Source organism: Rattus rattus, chromosome 8, assembly GCF_011064425.1.
Source record: "Rattus rattus isolate New Zealand chromosome 8, Rrattus_CSIRO_v1, whole genome shotgun sequence".
Lineage (NCBI taxonomy): Eukaryota > Metazoa > Chordata > Mammalia > Rodentia > Muridae > Rattus > Rattus rattus.
The window spans coordinates 69,280,314-69,301,732 of record NC_046161.1 but is presented as its reverse complement, the minus strand read 5'-3'; the positions used below and the strand labels follow the sequence as shown (position 1 = coordinate 69,301,732).

General features: G+C 42.9%; 1 protein-coding gene across 6 annotated transcripts in view; it reads right to left on the bottom strand.

Moving 5' to 3' along the window:
• The window catches only part of Fam214a (family with sequence similarity 214 member A), a 69,925-nt gene that overhangs the window by 10,481 nt on the left and 38,025 nt on the right, over nt 1-21,419 (bottom strand). For 5 of the 6 annotated variants that reach the window (XM_032911607.1, XM_032911608.1, XM_032911610.1 and 2 more), the window contains 7 exons: nt 13,360-13,544; nt 12,462-12,664; nt 12,078-12,203; nt 8,584-10,396; nt 6,162-6,290; nt 3,767-3,846; nt 2,386-2,683 (listed from right to left, as the gene is read on the bottom strand). In XM_032911607.1, coding sequence (XP_032767498.1) covers nt 2,560-2,683; nt 3,767-3,846; nt 6,162-6,290; nt 8,584-10,396; nt 12,078-12,203; nt 12,462-12,664; nt 13,360-13,544 — 2,660 coding nt within the window. In that variant the 3' untranslated portion in view covers nt 2,386-2,559. Of the gene's footprint in view, nt 1-1,362; nt 1,522-2,385; nt 2,684-3,766; nt 3,847-6,161; nt 6,291-8,583; nt 10,397-12,077; nt 12,204-12,461; nt 12,665-13,359; nt 13,545-21,419 lie in introns of those variants that run through there. The other variant, XM_032911611.1, reaches the window with a different exon arrangement.

The window sequence follows — 21,419 nt, the reverse complement described above, 5'->3', positions numbered from 1 at the left end:
TTAGAGTACCACAAACATGCATTACTTCTGATGGTCTAACAAAAGAACCAGTCCTTTGAAGCAGACTAAACTATCGAAATAGAACAAATTTCAGGAAAGATCTGTGGTGTGAGGCTTGGAGTGAGCCACTAGCAAAGGGACCTATTCCTACTAAATAGACAGATGCAGGGGAAATGTGACCGAGAGTGAAGATCATCACCAAAAGGCAGGCAGGCATTGAGTTTCAGTTAGTTTAGGTTTTTGAGATAACATTATCCTCTGTAGCCAAGGCTCTTCTGGAACTTACTACATAGCCCAGGCTAGCCTCAACCCCACTGTGATAGAAGGTAGGCCTCCTTAGGAGAATACCCTAACAATTCAGTAGGTTGAGTTATCCACTTTCCAGTGTCCATTCAAAGTTCCCACCAGACTACTGTTTTCTATCAAAGTATGAAACACTAGCCAGGCCCTGGACCAAAAGTGTCACTTTAATACTGGAGTAGACCTAAATTAGCTCCCTTGAAAAACTGGACAGCACCGAGGTGGCCATAGTTAGCTCTTTAAAAAGTACAGCTTCTTGTCCTGTCAGGTATGGAGAGATCCCTTTTCATAGCTTTTACTCTTAACAAAAGACATTGTCACTAATGTTCTTAAAACCCCCGAAGGCAGGAGAGAGGAGGATATCGGGCAGGTGCTAGGTTAGAGATGCAGGTCTAGACCTGTATGAATTTCTGCTTCTCACAGTGAGACGTATGTGACTCTGCACTTACACCATCACCACAAACCTCTCCTTGTTTCTGAAGGAGTGTTTGTACACACTCCAGTGTTCAGATGCACTTCTGCAGGTTAAGGCTTGTTTTACCCAGACTCCGCTGAAGTAGAAAATGGGGAGGTAAACTTAAAGACCTCAGGCTCAAGACTGTTCTAACTCCCAGGAGCTCTCCCACCTTCCACTGGTGCCATCAGAAACAGCTCACACTCTCTAGAACCCCAGGATAAAAGGGGGTTAGGGGTGGGAGATGGGGTGGAGAGGCCTCAGGTCACCCCAAGTCCCCAGATCTTACTAAATCTGAATGACATAAGGACAGTGTGAAGAGGCAGCCACTTGGCATCAGAGTACACAGTAAGCACTAGGGAATTTGTGTGAACTATGTCAGGCACTAGCAAGTTACATAGAAATGGGTAACATTACAGCACCATTTTAAAACACAAAGCAGGTCACTACAGTTTGAGCCAGCTGAGAGAAAGGTCATGGAGCGGTATTTTGGCCTATTGGTCTGCATTCAGTTTTTAACTTTCTCTTAGGAACTGCTTCACGCTTTCTAGGACAGGACTGCAGCAGAGAAGTGACTTACAGAACTGCAGAAAAGACAAAGTACTTGCCATATAAGGCGAGGGGGCGTTATCATCCGAAACACTGTAGAACGACACTTCCACCGGCAGGGTCAGGTGCGTAGGGCAGAAAGTCCCACTGGCCCCCACCTCAGCAGTGAAGCCATCAACTACGCCGAGGGGGTCTAAACGGTAATTCAGAACCGACTCCTGGAAGGAAGACAACATGTGTTCTGAAAACGTTGAAAATTTAGCACATTAATTTCACTTAGGAAATATCTGACTATGTTTTCTAGGTGCTGTGGTAGCATATGTCTGTGACCCATTACACAACAAGGCTCAGGCAAGAGTGTAGTGAGTGGCCACTTGGAAGTCTGAGTGACACAGAAACCGTGGCTCAAATTGAGAAATGGTGGTTATTATAAGAGACGTGTTTCTTACCTGACCCTAAATCACCTCTACCACTTTCTACTAGATCCAACCCAATCCTCTTCTCACCCATTCAGCCACCACCGGATGCTCTTGGAACCTTGCCGTTTGTTAGATATAATCACCTGATATGCTATCTTTGCGAGTGGAAAATATGCTGTCTGCTGGGAACAGGACTCACACCTGCAATCTCACCAGCACTTGGTATCTGGGACGAGAGGACTGCTGTGAGTTCAAGGCTGGCTTGGACTCTGCAGTAGGTTCCAAGCTGGCCTAGGTTATATAATAGGCCATATTTGAAAAGAAAAGCTCTACCAGAGAAGGTATCTGCCCAGAGAGAGCCCACTAGAAGGTGTTAGAAGGTCTTGACAGCAGGCCACATATGGAAGTCCTGTTAGAAAGTTAAGCCAAACATTTGTCATCTTGAAAAAGGACTACTTCTGTTTGTAAAAGATGCTGCTCTGTGATATATGGAGTTTTGTTTAGTTTAGCTGAAAAAGTTTAAGCAACTATGTGAAGAAGCTCTGTCTACCCACATGGCACTCACTCCTGAGATCCGCCTCTAAGTGGTGGCTCTTCAGGTGTTTTCAAGACCCTCACAAGCTTATGTGAAGTTTGAAGTTACCTAAGGGGGATATGAGGGGTGTGAGGAGCAGCCTTCAGTTAAGAGATCATTTGAGAAGGAGCACATAGGCAATTTCAAGGCTTTGAGAAAAGACAGTCGATTCATTTATTTCCTTCTCACAGAGAATGTTTAAGACATAATGATACCGTAGCCCTAGTGCCCTAGTTTAAGGCACTTTGACTTCTAAAATAGTTTCAAAGCTGCATTACCTCAAAATTCCCTAGGAGACTAAGACTTGTGATTGGTGGAGCACTTGAACTCAAAAAAGGCTTTTCATGAACATCTGGGTCCGCTTCAATGTTCAGACACGGTCGAGAGCTATTGGAAAGTAAAAGCAAAGAAAAGTAGTACACGGTAACTGCAATATTTCCTTGTTTACATCTATAAAGTGAGTTAGAAGAAGCTGAACAACTTCATTCAAACTACTAAAATAAAATTAATGCTATCAAACTTTATAAAAGTTTTAGCTGAGTGGTGATGGCACATGCCTTTAATTCCAGGACTTGGGAGGCAGAGGCAGGCAGATCTCTGTCAAGGTATAATTTATAACACATCACATGGTGGGATCTACTGGAAATGCTAACACTCAGAATTCTACATCACTTTCAGCTGAGAACAAGAACTCAAGGGCAAAATTATGTGACTGTAATTACAGGCTGGCCATGGATGGAGCCCAGTGGAAGAAAGCTTGCCTGCTACATATGAAACCCTAGGCTGGATTATTGACAAAGAAAACAGAGATTTTAAGGAGGAGGGAAGAAGGTTGGAGAGATGGCTCAGCGGTTAAGAGCACTGACTTTCCTCCAGAGGTCCTGAGTTCAAATTCCAGCAACCATATGGTGGCTCACAACCATCTGTAATGAGATCTCATGTCCTGTTCTGGTGTGTCTGATATAATAATAATATTTATTATATTATAATAATTATATGTAATAAATATATTATAATGTACTTATATATAATAAATATTTTTTTAAAAAGGAGGAGTAAGAGGGATGTGGAGAGGAAAGGAGGGAGAGAGGCAATGTGGGCTAGAAGATGAAGGTGAAGGATCAGCAGAAACTGCTGTGTTTCTGACTATGGTGATGAGCACACAGCTAAGCTCGCTGTCTCTCTCTTTATGTGTATGTGCAGCAGCATGGAAATGGGACTTCATCTTTTTCTTTAGCCAAAATCTTTAATTTTTATAAAAGTTATATGCAGGGGTGTTTGTCTGCATGTATGTCTGTATGCCTAGTGTCTATGAAGGCCAGGTGTCAGAGTCCCTGGAACTGGAGTTAGATGGTTTTGTGTCACCATGTGTCTCTACAAGGGCATCCACATCAAGATAATATTTTTTATTACACTTTGACTTAGAGTCAGCACAGTTCTACTTCACACCCACGCACTTGAGGTGATTACCTTTTGGAGGATAGGCTTCTCAGATGCAGTAGTGACGTGTCTAGATCAAAGCAACCTGACTGTGTTTTTCTTTGAGGAACCTAAAGGCAAAATAATTACTTAGTTTTTAAGGTTACTTTTAAAATTACTAAAACACTTAGAAAATCCAAGCTAAGTATGTTGATTTAAATGGAATTTATTTCTTTGTTTGTATGTGTGTAGGTGCATGCATGCCACAGCACACATGTAGGGGACAGAGGACAGTTAAGGAGTCAGTTCTCTCTCTCTCTCATGTGGGCCCAAGACAGTGAATGTAAGTCACTTGGCTTGGCACCTTCACCTGCTGCGGCACCCTAGGGATCCAAAGTAGTAAGATTTCCCTCACAGCTTACTCAAAATAATGACGCTTATCACATATTTTCTTTCATTTTTCATTTTATTAATGTAGAAAAAGGACGTGGATGATTCCTAAAAGTACTCTGACTAGGTTCTAAGTAAAACTAGGTTTTTCTGTACAAGGACTCTTACTTTGTGTTTGTGTGTGTGTGCATGGATAGTGTATACATTGTGTATGCAAAAGTGTATGTGTTTACACATGTGTGCTCATGTGTGGGGAAGTCAGAGGTATCTTCTTCAGTTCCTCTTTATCCTACTTTTTGAGTGAGGGTCTTTCATTGAACCCAGGGCTCATAGAGGCAGCAAGTGCCAGAGATCCTCCTGCCTCTGCCTCCTCATCACTGGCTATGGACAAGTGCTACAGTGCTCATCTTTGTGGGAGCATTGAGGTCTGAACTCAGAACTTTCCCTACAGAACCATCTCTGCTAGGACTGTTATTTGTAAGTTGTAAATCTCTGTGCACCTTTGGGGTATGTGTGCCTGTAACGTTTAGAGCTTAGACTAAAGGGGCAAAAATAAGAGTGTTGGCATCCTATCCACTGTAACATTCCCAAGAAATGTATTCTTCACAGAAAATGGGTTTGAAAAATAGTACTCTGAATTTTCAACAACCAGCATATACTAGATTGTATTTCTCACAAACCATTTATCTCAAAATATACTAAAAATGAAAGCTCTAAGTGCAAATTAAAAGTGGAGTCAGATACAACGTGAGTTAGACCTGTTTTGGGAATCTATGTAAAGCATGAATAATTAATGTAAAATACAACTGAGGCACTGATTTGAGAAGAAAGGGCTGAGATCATCATGGCTAGGAGTGACAGCAACCTTGGAAGCTGCAGAGGTCATGAGACAAGAGAGCAGGGAGTTCAGGACCAGAATGGATATTTCTGGGAGACCCTGCCTCAAAGTAAAGTCTACTCCCCATGCCCCAAAACGGGGAAAAGGTATGTTTAAGTGGTAGGACACTTTCCTAGCATGTGCTCATTTAAATGGGTTCAACCTTTAATACCAAAGAAAATGTCACTGGCAAGAAAACTGTTCCAGAACCAGACCATATCAAATAAATCAGCCAAAACAATCATGAGCTCATATGTGTACAATCCAGCAGAGCTCGCATTTCAGAAAAGCTCTCTGTCTTCCTTCCCTTTACTCTCCATGCTCTGCCTGGTCAGTGCTTGGAGCTTCTGCATATGATGAGCATGGCACCTGTCTCTTCTGGACCTTTCAGGGTTACTGTTCCCTCTCCTTTCTGTCCGTCACACTAAGTGCTTTCTAAGTATCTGCCTGTGCCCCTACGAAACTTCCACTCAACTGAGTCCATTCCACTATTTTTCCATAAGGTATACATGTGTGTACATGTACCTCTGTGTGTCCATGTATGTGCATGCATGTGTGTACATGCAACTGTGTATGCGCACACACTTCAAGGAGAGTAATTCCATATCCAGATGTTTTCTTTCAAACTTTTTGAAGACAGGGCCTCACTTTATAGCCAAATAGCCACTGGTTGCAGTCACCCAGCCCTCCCAAGTGGTGCTGGGATGGAGCCCAGGGCCTCCTACATGGATCATTCTGTCTCTGAGCAACATCCCAAGCCCTCCAATAGGAGATTTTAACCACTACTCTCAAAACTAAGGACTTATTTATACTAGTTTTTAAACAAGACTGTTGCTGGTGCCAATATTTATTGAGATAAGGAAAAAATCTATTTGTATGAAACATCAAGGTATTTTTAAAAATTGTTCTTTTTCCTTTTACACTTAGTAACAAAATATTCAGCAAAAGAACTCCAGGAAGAATTTCAATACCAGTAAAATACACTTCATTTTTGCTCAATGCATATTCTTTCCCCATATTATTATATAGCTGTTAAATGTACTATCAAACCCCATGAGTTTTCTAACTGAAAGTATACTTCCCGGCATTGAAATGTTTCATTAATGTTAGCTGACGTGTTTGAGAGCATGGCGGCTGCCTGCCTGCAGCTGCTGGGCGTGAGGGACGGAGGGAACTTACTGGGCTTGAGAGGAGAGGCAGCCCTGTCTGAGGGTGAAAGGCTCTGGTTGATGTCCCATCCAGGGAATGAAAATCGTGTTTCCTCCAGACACTTGAATGCTTCAGTGTAGTCCTCTGTGAGGAAAAGTCCTAGATTTTAGTGGGAACATTTAAATAATGGTTAAGTTGTAGATACACTGCTAATGCACTCAGGTACGCAGCATTGGTGGTGAAGCTAAAGAGCCCTTTCCATCTGACATGCATAAGCATACACTACACACATGCAGACACATCAATACAGACCTATATGGCACTTGTTTTTGATATAATGTCTCAAAAAATTTGAAGTGTGCCCAATACAACTGTTTTATCAATATGTTCACTCACAATCTAGCATCTAATATTTTAACTTGTAGAAAAAAACCAGCTAGAACAGAGTTAAGACTGTAAAGTATATTAAGTGTGCTAAGAGCCATTTTTAGAGGATTTAGTTTAGTATGACAAATTCAGAATATAAAACAGGGGGCTGGGGAGAGGGCTTAGCAGTTAAGAGCACTTACTGCTCTTGCAGAGGACTCAAGTTTGGCTCCTAGCACCTACATGGTGACCTGCAACCTCTGTAACTTCAGTTCCAGATGGACCCAATGCCCTCTTCTGGCTTCTGTGGACACCTGATACACATGTGATGATCTTTTTATAAATATAATAAAAAGAACTCTTCTAAAACAAGAAACATGGTTACAGCACTAGGTTTTTACTGTGAACCAAGAAACAGGAGAAGTGGCAGGTGTGTGTGTGTGTGTGTGTGTGTGTGTGTGTGTGTGTGTGTGTGCACGCACACGCGCGTGTGCATGTGCGTGTATGTTTGTAATCCCAGTGGCTTTCAAGGCTAAGACCAAGAAGACAGCTGAGCCCAGGGCTCAAGGTCAGTCTGGGCAACCACTGACCCTCTCTCAACAAGCAGGGGAAATACTTACAAATTGGACAGATTTATATCTAAAAATCAGAAATTTACAAAAAGTATGAAAAGTTAAAAAAAATTGACTAAGTTGGTCACACTTCACATTTATCAGCTTTGTGACCCAGGATGTTATCTTGTCCTTCTGCCTATTGGGCAAAAAAACCCAAAACAAACCAAAACAAAAAAACACCTGGCCCTGGGGAGAGAGGGAGTCAGGCAGACAAATGTTCACAGGCTGTGCAGGAGGGCGCTGGAGCACATGTATGATTTCATATAAAATCGGCACATGAACAAGTCAGTGCTAGAAGACAAACCAAAACACCATGTCCAAATTAAGTTCACAGGCCTGCTTTCTTGTCCTGGTGGCCTTAAACTCTCCTCCCTATTGCTTCTAAAAGCCTGGAACTGCAGACATGGGCCCACTGGGTCTCTCCAAAACACAGAGTGTTTTTAAGACCATGATAAGCCTCTGTACACTTTTAGGGTATACCTTTTTATTTAAGCAGCATGTTAAAGGTCTATGAAATATACAGATTGATTATCAGTTTCAGAATTATACGGTTTATTTGGTATGGCTCAAGGTCTACACCATGAGAAAAGATCCAGGAACTAAAGATCCTGAGTACCCACTTCGTGCAGCTCCTCCTGACAGTCTACACTGTTACCATGCGGCGTCTGTACCAGGCCAGAGCTGCTTGCAAAACACAGCAAGCTGACAGGAATGTCCACTTGATTCCTTCTTCCTCCCCACTGATTGTATGCAATACCGAAACAAAGGCAACAGGAAAAATCCAAGTGGACGGAGGATGTGACTATCAGAACCCTGGACTACGAGAGACCTGAGAAGGGGTTCAGATCACCAGATCAGCCACTGATGTTGACAGAGTTCCTAGCATGTCCAACCTTCTGGGCCTCTATTACCCCCATGTGTCAGACCTGTCCCTTGGTACAGTACCAAGTTCTATAATCATTTGACGTAACTGAGAGGAGCCAGTAAAGAATACAGAAATCAACACACACACACACACACACACACACACACACACACACACACACACACACACACACACCCCACATTCATTCCTACGTCCCCAGGTCAAATATAAAGGCCAGGTGCTTCTGAAGGGGAGAAAATGGTCACACAGCTTTTAGATTGTTGTTGAAAGTTTGAAGTGACAGACCTCACAAAACCTTGAAATTTTTGCTGCTGCAATTATAACTTTTAAAGAAGGAACCATACTCTGAATTTTAAACCATGTGACCCATGATCCACTTCTTCTCTTACCTTGTGTTGTGTTGACTTTCAAGAGGGTGGGTTATTGGCAAGAATATTAATAGTTCTGTAGAAGTCTTATCACACCACACTGGGTACTCTACAGATAATAGGTACCCCTGAGCATTCATAACCTCATCTCCGGTGAATCAGATTCAAACCACAACGAATAGCCAAGAATTACATTTTAAATATTACGTGTTACCTACCAACATGTCTGCATTTTTCAGTCTTTCGCTTGTAGACAGACAGTGCTTTACACGTGGAGGTTTTCCGGCAACTGAATCTTTGTTTTCCTCCTGCTCAGTTTTCAGTTGGTCTGCTATTGTGCTTTTGGAACCCTCAGTATCTTCACTGAGATAATTTTCTGTGCCGAGCTGAATGTTTTGCTCACGTGTCTTTGATCTTTTGGAGTCTTTGTTTGAACAGTTAGTATTGTACTTGTTCAAACAGTCAGGCATTCCCAACGCAGTCACTTTTATTTCTGAGTCGATACCCTTTGACTCATCACGCTGGAGATGACTGAGACAGCCTGGGCTAACCTCGTCTTTTATTTTCTCTGTGCATTTATTTGTGCAAATCTGTTTGTCAATACTGTTGCAATGCAAACACTGTTTCTCAGTTTCATGGCTCATTTCTTGCTTCCTAAGTTGTAATTTACAAGATGTACTTTCCAATCTGCCAATCAAACCCAAGCTGCTTTCATTGCAGAGGGACAAGTTAGAGGAAGTGAGTAAGCCAGCAGCCTTGTTCAGCAACTCCTGCCTGGCTGTGTGGGTGATGTCATCAGGATGGTTCTGATGCTGAGTGCTTTCTTCAGGTTTCAGAGACTTTTCTTGAGGACTGTTTTTGAAAGATCGGAAACATTTACTAGGTTTGGGGCTTTTCCCATCACCTCTGTCTCCCAATAAGGACACTTCTGTATGAGTAGCAGAAACAGAGACATTCTCTCTGTCCTTCTTCAACAAGGTTTTGTCATGAAATGAACTCCTGAACACTTTAGAAGGAATGGAATTGGAGTCGTGCTTGCTGAATGCAGGCCGGGGAATGTGAGCTGTGGGGTCGATGTGCTCCAAGTGCTGTGCGATCCTGGCTATGACATCCTGCCGCTCCAGAAGCAAAGAGCCAATCAGTGGGTTCGCCTCCCCAGCAGGCTGCCGAGGGTAGGGACTGTGAGAGGCACAGGTTTCTCCTTGCCTGGTTTCCAGCTTCTCTTTCACTTTCCCCTCCTTGCTGTCTCCTGCAGAGCCAAACTCTGGACTCCCAAAAGAGACAGAGAATGCTTCTTTGCATCTTCTCGCATACCCACTCTCCTGTGAAACTGGGTGAAGCTTTGGGCTAAGTGAAGTGGACTCTGGGGTGTTAAAGGGGAGTTCAGACATGCGAGAGGAGCTGGGGTCACAGTGAATCAAGTGCTGAGCAATCCTGGCAATGACTTCTTGTCGATCCTGAATCAGGGAGTCGATTAAAGGGTTAGGCTCCCCTACTGGCTGCCGGGAGCTCTGACAGCTGGAGACACTGGAATCGATCACAGAGAGTGATTTGAAAGTTCTCACTGATGCCTCCTGGGACCTCACTTCTCCAGTGCCACTGAAGCCCAGGACGCTGGCTTGAGGTGTTCCATTGTCAGACTTGCTACCTGTGCCTGGGCAGAGCCTGACATTTCTAATGGCTGCAGTGTACTCAGGAGGCATGCCACTTCTGACATGCAGGGCACTCACAGGTGCCATGGTCCATGTGTGCTTGCTGCACAGACTCTGAGAGCTGCTGGGACAACGGTACTCCACTTCACCAGGGCCACGGTGCTGACAGGCTCTAAGCTCCTGTTCCTGAATTCTCTTCTCATACAGACCAATATTAGTATGGATACTACAGGTCAAAACTGGATAATGAGCTTGTCTGGGTAAGGACTGAACGCTGACTTTCAAGGCCACGTTGTGAGAGACATTGGGAACGGGAAACACATGCTCAGTTGGAGTCTGTGAAAAACTCCACTGCAGGTCGACATCAGCAGCACTGATTCTAGAGCCAAACAACACAGATCAGTCACAAACTGCCCCTCCATTGCTCTGAATGACTTTAAGGATACAAAATAGTTTCATCTATGTTAACTCCCACCAAGGTCTACTTTCAGCCACGCTACCTTGTCACTGCTAAAAGCAACATACATGGCACAGCTGATTGTACTCGGATGAAGGGACTGTTTTCTGTTATTTTTAGTCTTTCAGACCAAATTTTATAGCCAGGTGGTGATAGAACACACCTTTGATCCTAGCCCTTGGGAGGCAGAGACGGGCAGATCCCTGAGTTTGAAGCCAGCCTGGTCTACAGAGCAAGTTCTAGGACAGCCAGGGCTATACATAGAAACTCTGCCCCCAAAACAAAAACAAACAAAAGAGATTGAGTTTCTTTCTGTAGCCCTGGATGTCCTCAAATTTACTATGTAGCACAGGTTGGTTTCAAACTTGCAATGATCCTCCTACTTTTAGTCTTCTGTAAGATTACAGGAAGGAACTACCAAAAGCTCAAGGATATTATGATTTAATCATATTTGCCAAAATAGAAAAACAAAAGCACCAAGCAGTAGTGGTGCAGGCCTTTAATCCCAGAACTCAGGAGGCAGAGACAGGCAGATCTTTGTGAGTTTGAGGCCATCCTTGTTTATAGAGTTAGTTCCAGGGATACATAGAGAAACCCTATTTCAAATAACCAAAACCAAACCAAAAACACACACACACACACACACACACACACACACACACACACACACACACACCCAAAAAGCAAAAAGCAAAAAACAAAAAAAAGAACTCCCCTCAAAAGCAACAAACCTAACCAACCAACCAAACAAAAACCAAAGAAAAACCAGGGCTATATGTTTAGTATTTAATAAGTGGGTTCTGCTCATTGAGCAAGACAGTCTAGAGACACTATTTCACGTGCATAAAGAAAAGATTTGTTGCTTGGCAGCCTGCATGTTAATTTATGCATACATACACACATACACATGCATACAAGAAGTCATATACACAAATATGCATGTGCTCTTCCTTCCTTCCTTCCTTCCTTCCTTCCTTCCTTCCTTCCTTCCTTCCTTCCTTCCTTCCTTCCTCTCTGTATAAGACAGGCTTTTGCTATCTTGCTTAGGTTCAAACTCACTATTCCAACAATCTTCCTGCCTCAGCATCTGGAGTAGCTGGTGCTGTGAGCACACGGCATTATGTCCAGCAATGTTTATATGTTTGAGATAGAAAACTCCAGATCAAAGGAAGTCACAAATTCAGATGACCTCAGTTTCTACTTTACTGTGGCATTAAGTCCAGCTCAGCTTCCTAAGGTAAACTTGAATGGTCTTTAAACATTTTTGCCCACCAAATTTAACCCACCAAGCCATCTTAACAAGATCTAGTTCAACAAGATTATTCATATAATATATTACCCATGTAATATATACTTTCTTGTTTTTTTTTTTTTTGATTTTTTTTTTTTCGGAGCTGGGGACCCAACCCAGGGCCTTGCGCTTCCTAGGCAGCGCTCTACCACTGAGCTAAATCCCCAACCCTACTTTCTTGTTTTGAGGAAAACCTCATCAATATATACTGATTTTCATTTATAAATGAAGGAAATATGCTTTTGACAAGCTAAACAACACTTAGTAAACTGTGGCTATATACTGATCCTTTTCCCCGCTGGACATACATACCTGTAAAGAATGTTTCGTGGAATAGCACCATGAGAAACACTCAGCCAAGCGCTTAACTGAGAAAAAAACACGAATGATCTGACAGCCAGCAGAAGTGCCTTCTCTTCGATGAAGCGATCGCCATTCCTAAGGGAGGGAACATGACTGAGAGACTGAGAGACTCCTTTTGGAAGAGGAAAGTGGGAACAGTTACCTCTTGGGATGTGTACGCTAAGAGCACCTACACGCACTCTAATGTCACTTGGTGTCATAATTACGCAGCGAACCAATGTGTTAAGTGTCTCAACCTTACCACATAAAAAAGGGGGATTCAGAGACATGAAGCAATGACAGGGTCAGGTGTAGGGGATCGAGGAAAACTGGAGACCAAGCTGAATGACTCACTGTCGGGGAACTGGCTCCAAGATCCACCTCTCCAGTAACAGTGCATCTTGTTTAATGGCGGGGTCATTCAGATCTGTCCCCTCTGTGCTAGGGCCCTCGTCACTGTAGCAGCAATCTGGCAGAAGCATCACTTCTACCATGATTGGAAGATTATTTTTCCACAACAGCGTGACCTCAGATCTGGTTCGTCTGGCTTGGCGACACTAGGAGAAAAGGAAGATAAACAAATGAATATTCTCAATAACTGCCTTAATTTTGTATTTAAATTTCAAAACCATAACTAGATATCTGCATAAGGAAAGCGCATATGTGGTAGCACTTGCTCAGGCTCGGCTGTCTCTTCTGTTCCCAGCACCCCTATTGTGGCTCACAACCATCTGTAACGGGATCCGATGCCCCCTTCTGGTGTGTCTGAAGACAGCTACAGTGTACTCACATACATAAAATGAATAAATCTGAAAACACCACCAACAACAAAAGAAACTAATAACTGGAAGAAAAAATATATATTAGAGAAAATATATAATTTTTAGAAATTATATCATGTGCTACTTATTAAAATGTTTTGATGATTTTCTTTTAAAATATTAATATAAATTCTTCCCACTGAAAAAATATAGGGGAAAAAGTTAATGTAGGTTATTTATCTAATGAATAAGAACATACAATGGAGGGCCAAGGGAAGACTCCACAGCTAAAGGAAAGCAGATGGCAGCAGTGAAGTCTCCTGTGAAGTGGGAGGGGCTTCCAACCTCTCTTCATCTTAGGGAAGGTACCCAGAGCATTTCCAAGCCATTGCTCAAATACAGAAATCACTGTGGCAGAACAGCAGGGATGAGAACATCTGAGCTAGTTTACACAAAAGACAAACCCAGCAGCAACGGAGCCCAGTCCTCACCTGGGCCAGCTTGTCGCTGCACTCATGTCTGGCTGCGCCTGGGAAACGAGACTGCGCTGGAGGGCAGTGGAAACTCTCTGCACGGCCTTTCACGGAACACTCAGGGGTTCGGCCTTCAGTTATCAGCAAGGCCAAAGAGACCAAGAACTCCTCTGCATCATATTCAAAATACTCATCCAAGGCATCTGGCATTAAAAAAAAGGAAAATTCTTCATTGTATTAAGAATTCATCACTTGAGTTATTCACATTTTTACAGTGTTGCTGTTTATCTATCTATCAATATAGGCCTGAACCCAGGGCTACTACATACACACTAGGTCAGCGTTTCATCCTCACCAACAAGTGATGTCAACAAGTGCTCTACAACTGAGCTATATCCGTAGCTCATTAATTTTTAATGAATTAATTGTTTGGAGATAAGGTTTCATACAGCCCAGCCTGGCGTCAAGTTCACCAAGTGGTGTAAGTTGGTCTTGAACTTCTATCCTCTCTGGCTCTTAGGTTCCGAGACTGCAGTTGTGCAGCACCATTCCTATCCACTCTGTCACTGAGATAAACCTCTACCCCTAAAGTACTCAATAGGAACTCATGACAGCTGGAGGCAATATTCACAGCACTCAGAAGGCTAAGACAAGGATTGTTGTGAGTTTAGGGCCAGCCTAGGCTATACAGTGAGTTCCAGGCTACTTTTGGTTATAGAAGACCCTGTCTCAAAATGCAAAAACTAAGTAACAAACCTTTTCCTGACTGAAGGTGTAGCTGAGGCCTAAAGTTCCCAGCACGGAGGAGGCTGAGGCAGGAAGATGACAGCTAACACTTAGGACGGTGGTTTATACTGGCAGCAAGCATCTTTACTTCTAAGTCCTCGGTCTAGATAAGCTCAGTCCTCATGGCACTGTAGGATGAGGACGCCTGCCTGCATCTTACAGGCAGTCAAAGCAAGGGCAAGGAGCTAGGGCAGGGAGCTGACACATGCTCACCCCAGTCAATCTGCAACTTGGATACACGATTTGACTCTAGAAACCAGGCCCTAACTACCATAATAATGTGGTTGTTCACAATGGCCATAAAATTTCCTATGACATACTTTTGTTTCTTAAAAAGGAAAATAATATATATCTTACACATGCTTTTATTCATTTGGTATTTTTGTGATACAGAATTATTCCTGGAAATGGGACTATAAATTATAATAATGAGCTGACTGGAAAAGAGAGGGCCTCAAATCTCCTTTGGGAATGGAATTAGATCATAAATCAAGGGGTATTTACAGATAAACCTAGAGACATATGATCATCGGTCATCACTCCTACCTTTACGTTTTCTGTTACATCCTATGACTTTATTTGTGCATGTGTATGTGTGTAGGTACCCATGGAGCAGGGGTGTATGCCAGCGTGCAAACAGAAGGTCAGAGGACAAATTTGTTCTTTTCACTATGTGAGGTCCCAGGATTGAACTCAGGCCATCAGGCTTGCTGGCAAGCACCTTTACTTGCAGAGCCATTTTGTCGACCCCTTACTTTCTATCTTTTTTAAAAAATGTGTTTTAACTTATCTAGTAGACAACTTTCCTTCTCAAATGTAGGCCTCTATTTTTATTTAGCTAGACCTATAGCATAAAGTATTTAATCGGTGCCATACTGTTGGATGTTTAGGATGATCCAGCTGTTTTCTAAATAGAACAATTTTTATAAATATGCTTGAAAACTAATATGCTTGAACATCCAGCTTAGTGAACTCGCTAAGGCTGGGATAAACTCACAAATGAACAATTTTGATTCATATTAACAGCCTGCCCCTCTGAAGATAAAACAATGTTATCTTAAATAAATGATCTTTTTAGCAATCTCCCAGGCTTTTCCCTGGCCTCTTTTCCACTTTACTCTGTGGTTTGAGTGGCCTGGAATCTTTCTACTATCTTGGCAGGCTATAGAAGTAAGTCAAACAGCATGTGTAGAAGCCCAGCCAGCCTTGGGAAGGACACTCCTCTCCGTTTGTCGGCACAGAGCTGTGTGCTGCCCGCTGTTGGGGTTGTTTCAGGGTGCAAAGGCAGCAATGTGCGTGCACGGCAGGTTCTGGTGCAGTCAGAGAGACCGCTCACTTTGTGATCTCCCCTAAGATTTCCCCTGAGCTCTTCTACCTCTCCTTTCTTTCTTTTGTTTGTTTGTTTGTTAGGTTTTTGCTGTTGATTTAAGAATTATTTTTTTTTAAAAGACAAGTCCTCATTTAGTCTGGGCTGGCCTCAGACTCATTGTATATAGTCAAGGCTATACTTAACTTTCTGGTCTCCCCTCTTCTACCTCCCAAATGCTGGGTCTGCTGGCCATGAGCCAGCTCCGCTGCTTCTGAAGAGCAGAGGTGCACAGACTCTCGGAGCTGAAAGAAGCCTGAGAAAGTCTAATTCAACCTCAAATAAGCCTCAGACACTGTCCCTGAACTGTCAGCAGCCAGTCCTTGCATATCTAGTGCTGAGGTGGCCTGCTTCATCCCTGGATCTCCCCAAGTGTCTAGAGCTTTTGCTATGTCTAAGCTGCTTACTTTTCTAGTTGGAGTGGGCTCCAGTCCAGAACCTCAAGAGCATGGCTCTCCAGAGCAGCAGCCCAGCCCTAGCTCGTGGTCAGACTACAAGCACAGTGATAGAGGCTGAGGGACCCTGTTCATCTCCCACCTTAGTGGAGATCTGTTTTACTGAAGACCCGCTCGACTGAATCCTCAGGGTACAAAGGTTTGGTTATCTCTTTTCTTCAGCTGTCGGCTTCCTGATGATCCACTTATAGACCCTCAAGCCTGACACTTGGCCAGAGCTGTCACAGAGCCAGCTGCTCTAGCTGGACGATGGCATGGGCTCTGATATGGATGCTGCCTGAGTGCCAGGTCAACTCAGCATTCGCAGCTCCCCTCATGATCTCTCCATCCCAGACAAAGTCCTATCTAGAGAGCTCGTGTCCTTCCATTCTCTCTCTGATGCGTCAGGTGTGCTTTCCCCTCTCCTTTTTGTCTACCCACAGGTTTGTGAAGACACCCTGTCTCATCTGTGAAAGGCCTCTATCTAACCTGCTCTCCACATTGCCCTCTTACTGGCTTCCTTCTCTTCCCAGAGCGTGCATAAGTCACTGACGCAGTGATGGCTGTTGTCAGACACTGGCATGCAACCTAGAGTCATGCCTTCCACATCCACATGGGTCCATGACACCATTTTCCATGGACAGACAACCCTCTCCAAAATTTGGAGCACTGACCAGGCAAAAAGAAAGGCTGAAGAAACCAATCAACACTGCAGGTGGACTGACCCAGTACTGTCTTGACAGCTCGGTAGCATGCAGAACCATCTGCTTCCTCACAGTGAGCGTCCTAATCCCGCATCCCTGGAGCCCACCAAAATGTGAACAAAGAGAAACAACCACGCACACTTGTTCTCTAGCCTCTGTCTATATACCATGTACACACACACACACACACACACACACACACACACACACACACACCTCTCTCTCATGCACACTGCACGTACACACATAATACTAGTATTTTTGAAAAAAATTATATAAACCTTAAAAATTTTATCAAGACATGATTATGAGAAGCAGCCATAATAAACATCATAGATTGATTTACTCTTGCTTTATTTTTCTTTTAGGATTTGTTTTGCTTTTGGTTTGAGTCACAGTTTCTCTGTGCAGTCTAGGCTGTCCTGGAATTCACGCTGTAAACCACGCTGTCCTCATAGAGGTCCACCTACCTCTGCCCCTAAGTGCTGGAATTAAAGACATGTGGCACCACTGGACAGCTTAAAGATTTAATTTTTAAAGTTAAGTACATCTGTGTGGGCATGTGAGGGTAAGTGCTGGTGCCTGCAGAAGCCAGAAATGGGGGTTGGCTCCACTGGAGCTGAGGTTACAAGCAGTTGTGAGTGACCCAGCATGGGTTCTGGGAACTAAACTCTGGTCCTCTGCTCTAAACTACAGAGTCACCTCCCTAGCCCCATACATAACTCCTTTATTCTGGCTTCCCCCTTATTAATCTCTATATCTTTGCATGTGTATGAGTGCTCACGTGTGTGAAGGTGCGTGTGAGGAGGGAGGTGGAGCTGGGTGTCTTCCTCAGCTTCTCTCTACTTGCTCTGAGTGGGCTCTGCCATTGAGGGAGTGTGACTCGCCTGAGGGATCTGCTGTCTCCACCTCTTGAACTGGCTCTGCAGGGGGCTGTCAGTACCCAGCACCCAGCAGGTCACCAGCTTTCCTGCCAGGGTCTGAACTCTGGTCCACACATTTGTGACCAAGTATTTAACCTTCAGAGTCAGCTTCCTAACCACCTTCCCACGTAATTAAACTAAGATTGTAACATCTTGCAGACTGAAGTTGCAAGGGTTATTTGTAAAAATATTTTTTTAGAATATTGCCATACACATAAGTGACACAGCATAACCATTAAATTCAAAATAAATACCACTGGAAACTACTTCTCTCCTTTGTGGGTGAGAAGAAGAAATTTTAAAGTCATTTGTCCAAGCTTACATTTATTATAATTATCAACTCTGACTTATTTTTATGGTGTGAGTTCTAGAAAGTTCTCTGGAACAACTATCAACAAGACCTAGTCTTAAAGAATTTAGATGTTCTCTTGTTTCTTTTTTGTTTGTTTGTTTGTTTTTTGAAGGGTTTTGTGTGTGTGTGTGTGTGTGTGTGTGTGTGTGTGTGTGTAAGAAATAAGGTATTGTTTAAGAAACCTGCAGCTTGTCATGAGTTCTGCTGGCTGCATTGTTTTTATTCAATTTCACTTGGTTTTGCTGTGTGTGTGTGTGTGTGTGTGTGTGTGTGTGTAAGAAATAAGGTATTGTTTAAGAAACCTGCAGCTTGTCATGAGTTCTGCTGGCTGCATTGTTTTTATTCAATTTCACTTGGTTTTGCTGTGTGTGTGTGTGTGTGTGTGTGTGTGTGTGCGGTGTGCCTGAGTGCATGCTGTGTGTGCCACACCACATATGTAAAGATCTGAGGGCATTTTCTGGAGTCAAGTCTCCCCTCCTATTGTGCTTTTGTGGGTTCTGGGGATCAAACTCAGGCTTTTCTCTGGTAAGTGCCTTTACATGCTGAGACATCTCACTGGTTCTCTTCTGTTGGCTTCAGATAAATGATACTTTAAAGACTAATTGTATGCATGAAGGGTTAAATAAGATGCCTAGATTATAATTAATGTTGAACCTGGATTGTTACAGTGTGATAGTTGGTAGAACCCCAAGGCACAGAAAAATGTTAGCTCCACTACTGGTCAAGCTGTGATGAACTTTCTCTAGTGCTGTGGGTCAGATCCAGGGTCCTAATCATGCGACTGAGGTGTTCAAATACAGAGTCTCAACCCCAGCCGGTGTAATCAAAACAACCCCCCCCAAATGTAATCAAAATTCTTACCTCAGAAACTTCTGAGGAAAAAAAAGACTTTGTCCTTTGATTTTTGGCATACCTTGCTATGGTAGAAACTTAGGTTTGTTTTTAGTTAACAGTCAACTATTAAACAACAAAACCAGTATAGTCAATGGCCACTTACTTTAAAACACACTATAACTGTACTAGTTCAGATAGTCAGAATGATTTTCTTAGTGGCCTTTCTGCACAAAGAACTAAAAGATTAATTAAACTATTGTTTTCATGAGTATTTGCTTTCTGATGTATTTGTCTGGCTAAAGAAATGTCATGTGGCATCTTCCTTAAGAAATGAGGTAGGGAGGTTGTAAAGCAGGCTCGGGACTTAAGAGCAATGGCTGATCTTTCAGAGGACCCAAGTTCAAGTCCCAGCTCTGACATAGTGACTCACAACTGTCTAATTACAGGAGTCTGATGGACTCTGAGGACACAGAATGTAGGCTGCACACAGAAAGGCATGCAGACAAAACACCCACACATAAAATAAAAATAGCAATGAAGCTAAGCTAGAGTATATACTCAACAAAACTGAAAGCCAAAGAGAAGTAAAATTCATGAAAGAACTTTGTAAACTATGTTTCTTCCCTTTTTGCTGGGGGCTGGATGGGTGGACAAGGTCTTACTCTGTACTCTAGGCTGGTTTGAACTTGCTATATAAGCCACTTTGTCATCCAACTCCAAGAAATCCTCTTGTCTCAGTCACAAAATTATCCTTTAATTAATTTGTAATTGTAGTTAAAAGATTCATTGGAGAATGCAGTTTCACACAAAAGGGCAGTAAGACGCAGAGAGTTCAATTTTAGGCAAGTTTAGACACGTTACTTAATTTCTTTGTTTCTAATGGAGGAATGATAAATGTTATGAAAGACCCTGCCTGTCCTTGGGGGAAAGTAGGACTTTCCCACAGGCCTTGTTTTCTCTTCAGGGGACATGTTGAAGGGTAACTTTCCCCTTCAGGGAATTCTATCTGTTAGCCACTGGGCAGTTTCCATCCAAGGCAGTGGGAGAGGGATATGGACTATAGGTTGGGCATCTTTGACAGGGAAATAGACAAGAACAGATTTCCATGTTGAAGCACAGGAAGAAGCAGAGTTCAGCGGTCCCCACGAATGAGGGAAAAAGTTATGAGAAGGGAGGTCAGGGTTTGTCTCAAAAATAAAACAAAACAAATCATATACATGGTGGGCAAAGAATTGATTCACACAGTTGTCCTGCAACTTCCATACATGTTCTGTGGCATGGATACCCATGCATCTACATACACATTCACATGAAGTCACACACAAAAATGGAATAAATATTTTTTAATTATGAAGTCTGGGATCTTGTCATAATAGTACAAAACCAACTAAGATGGTTATCTTGACTTACTGGTAATTTTAATAGTTAACCAGCCAACTAGTTATAGTTGTTATAATGATTAGAAATGAGGTATGTCAAGCAGCAAATGAAAAAGAATCTGTTCTGTGGCAGGTTACATTACAAAAATAGGATAAAGTAAAGGTGAGCAAATAAATCATAAAGACTAAGGGACAGAGGGAAAATAAAAACCCCAATGGACTCACTAGGTCCGTGTCATCTGCCCCTTTCTCTTGCTCCTATTCTCCCAGTCCCAGACCAGCTCTTCATTCTCCATCCCCTCTACTCTAACCCTGCACGTGTCAAGGAAACAAGACTCTTTTTCTTCCTAGCTGTTTCTTCCTCCCATGTCTTCTTCCGTAGCTGTAATCTCTTCCAGAGTAACTGCAATAGTTCCATGGCTAGGCTCTCTGCAGCATGGTCTCCTTCCACTCCTGTCCACCCCAAAATTCTCTATACAGTATAAATGTGATTGTTGGATCAAACCTCCACAATGTTTCCTACTACTTACTTTTTAATGGCCAAATTTCTGTTCTTTAAAAAGTACTCTAAAACCACTAACTGCAGGTATACATCACTGCTACTAAGGCCGATCACCGAAGCGTTTCTGTATCCTGCACACAGGATGTTCTAACTGATCAACCATAAATACTGCAGAGGAGTTTTGCTTCTCTATTTCCAGTCTTTATGCTTTGTTTTTCTTGCTGTATTGTGATAGCTAGTTACACAATGGCAGTACAGAAGTAGCAGGAGTGATAGGAACATCTTATTTCTGACCTTGGCAACAGTGTTAATATTTCACAACTAAATGTGATAACTAGGTGAATAGTTTTGATAGTATCTGTTGGGTTGAGAAGGTTTGCTTATCAAGTTATCTCAATTTCATGAATGCAGTGTAAAACAGGATCCTCAAGGAAATGGCATCCATTGCCTCATATGGCTCAGCTAAGTTTATATCTTCTGTCTTGCTTGAGACAGAGCCTTATGATGCAGCCCAGGCTGGTGTGGCCTTGAATTCCTCTGCCTCAGCATCCTGAGGGCCAGGATTACAGATGTGTGCTATGACCAGCTCTTGATATTTTCAGTTTTGCAGGGCTGTGGACTAAGCTCAGGGCTTTGCATGTGCTTGGCAAGTGCTCTACACCCTAGAGCTACATCTCCAGTGCTGGTAAATATGAACACACAGTACTTACAAGTGTCTAAAAACACAAGTTTGCTGGTGTGAGAGGAGGAAAGGTTGCACCTTAATACTTGCTACTAGACTTATATTGCAAGCAAAGA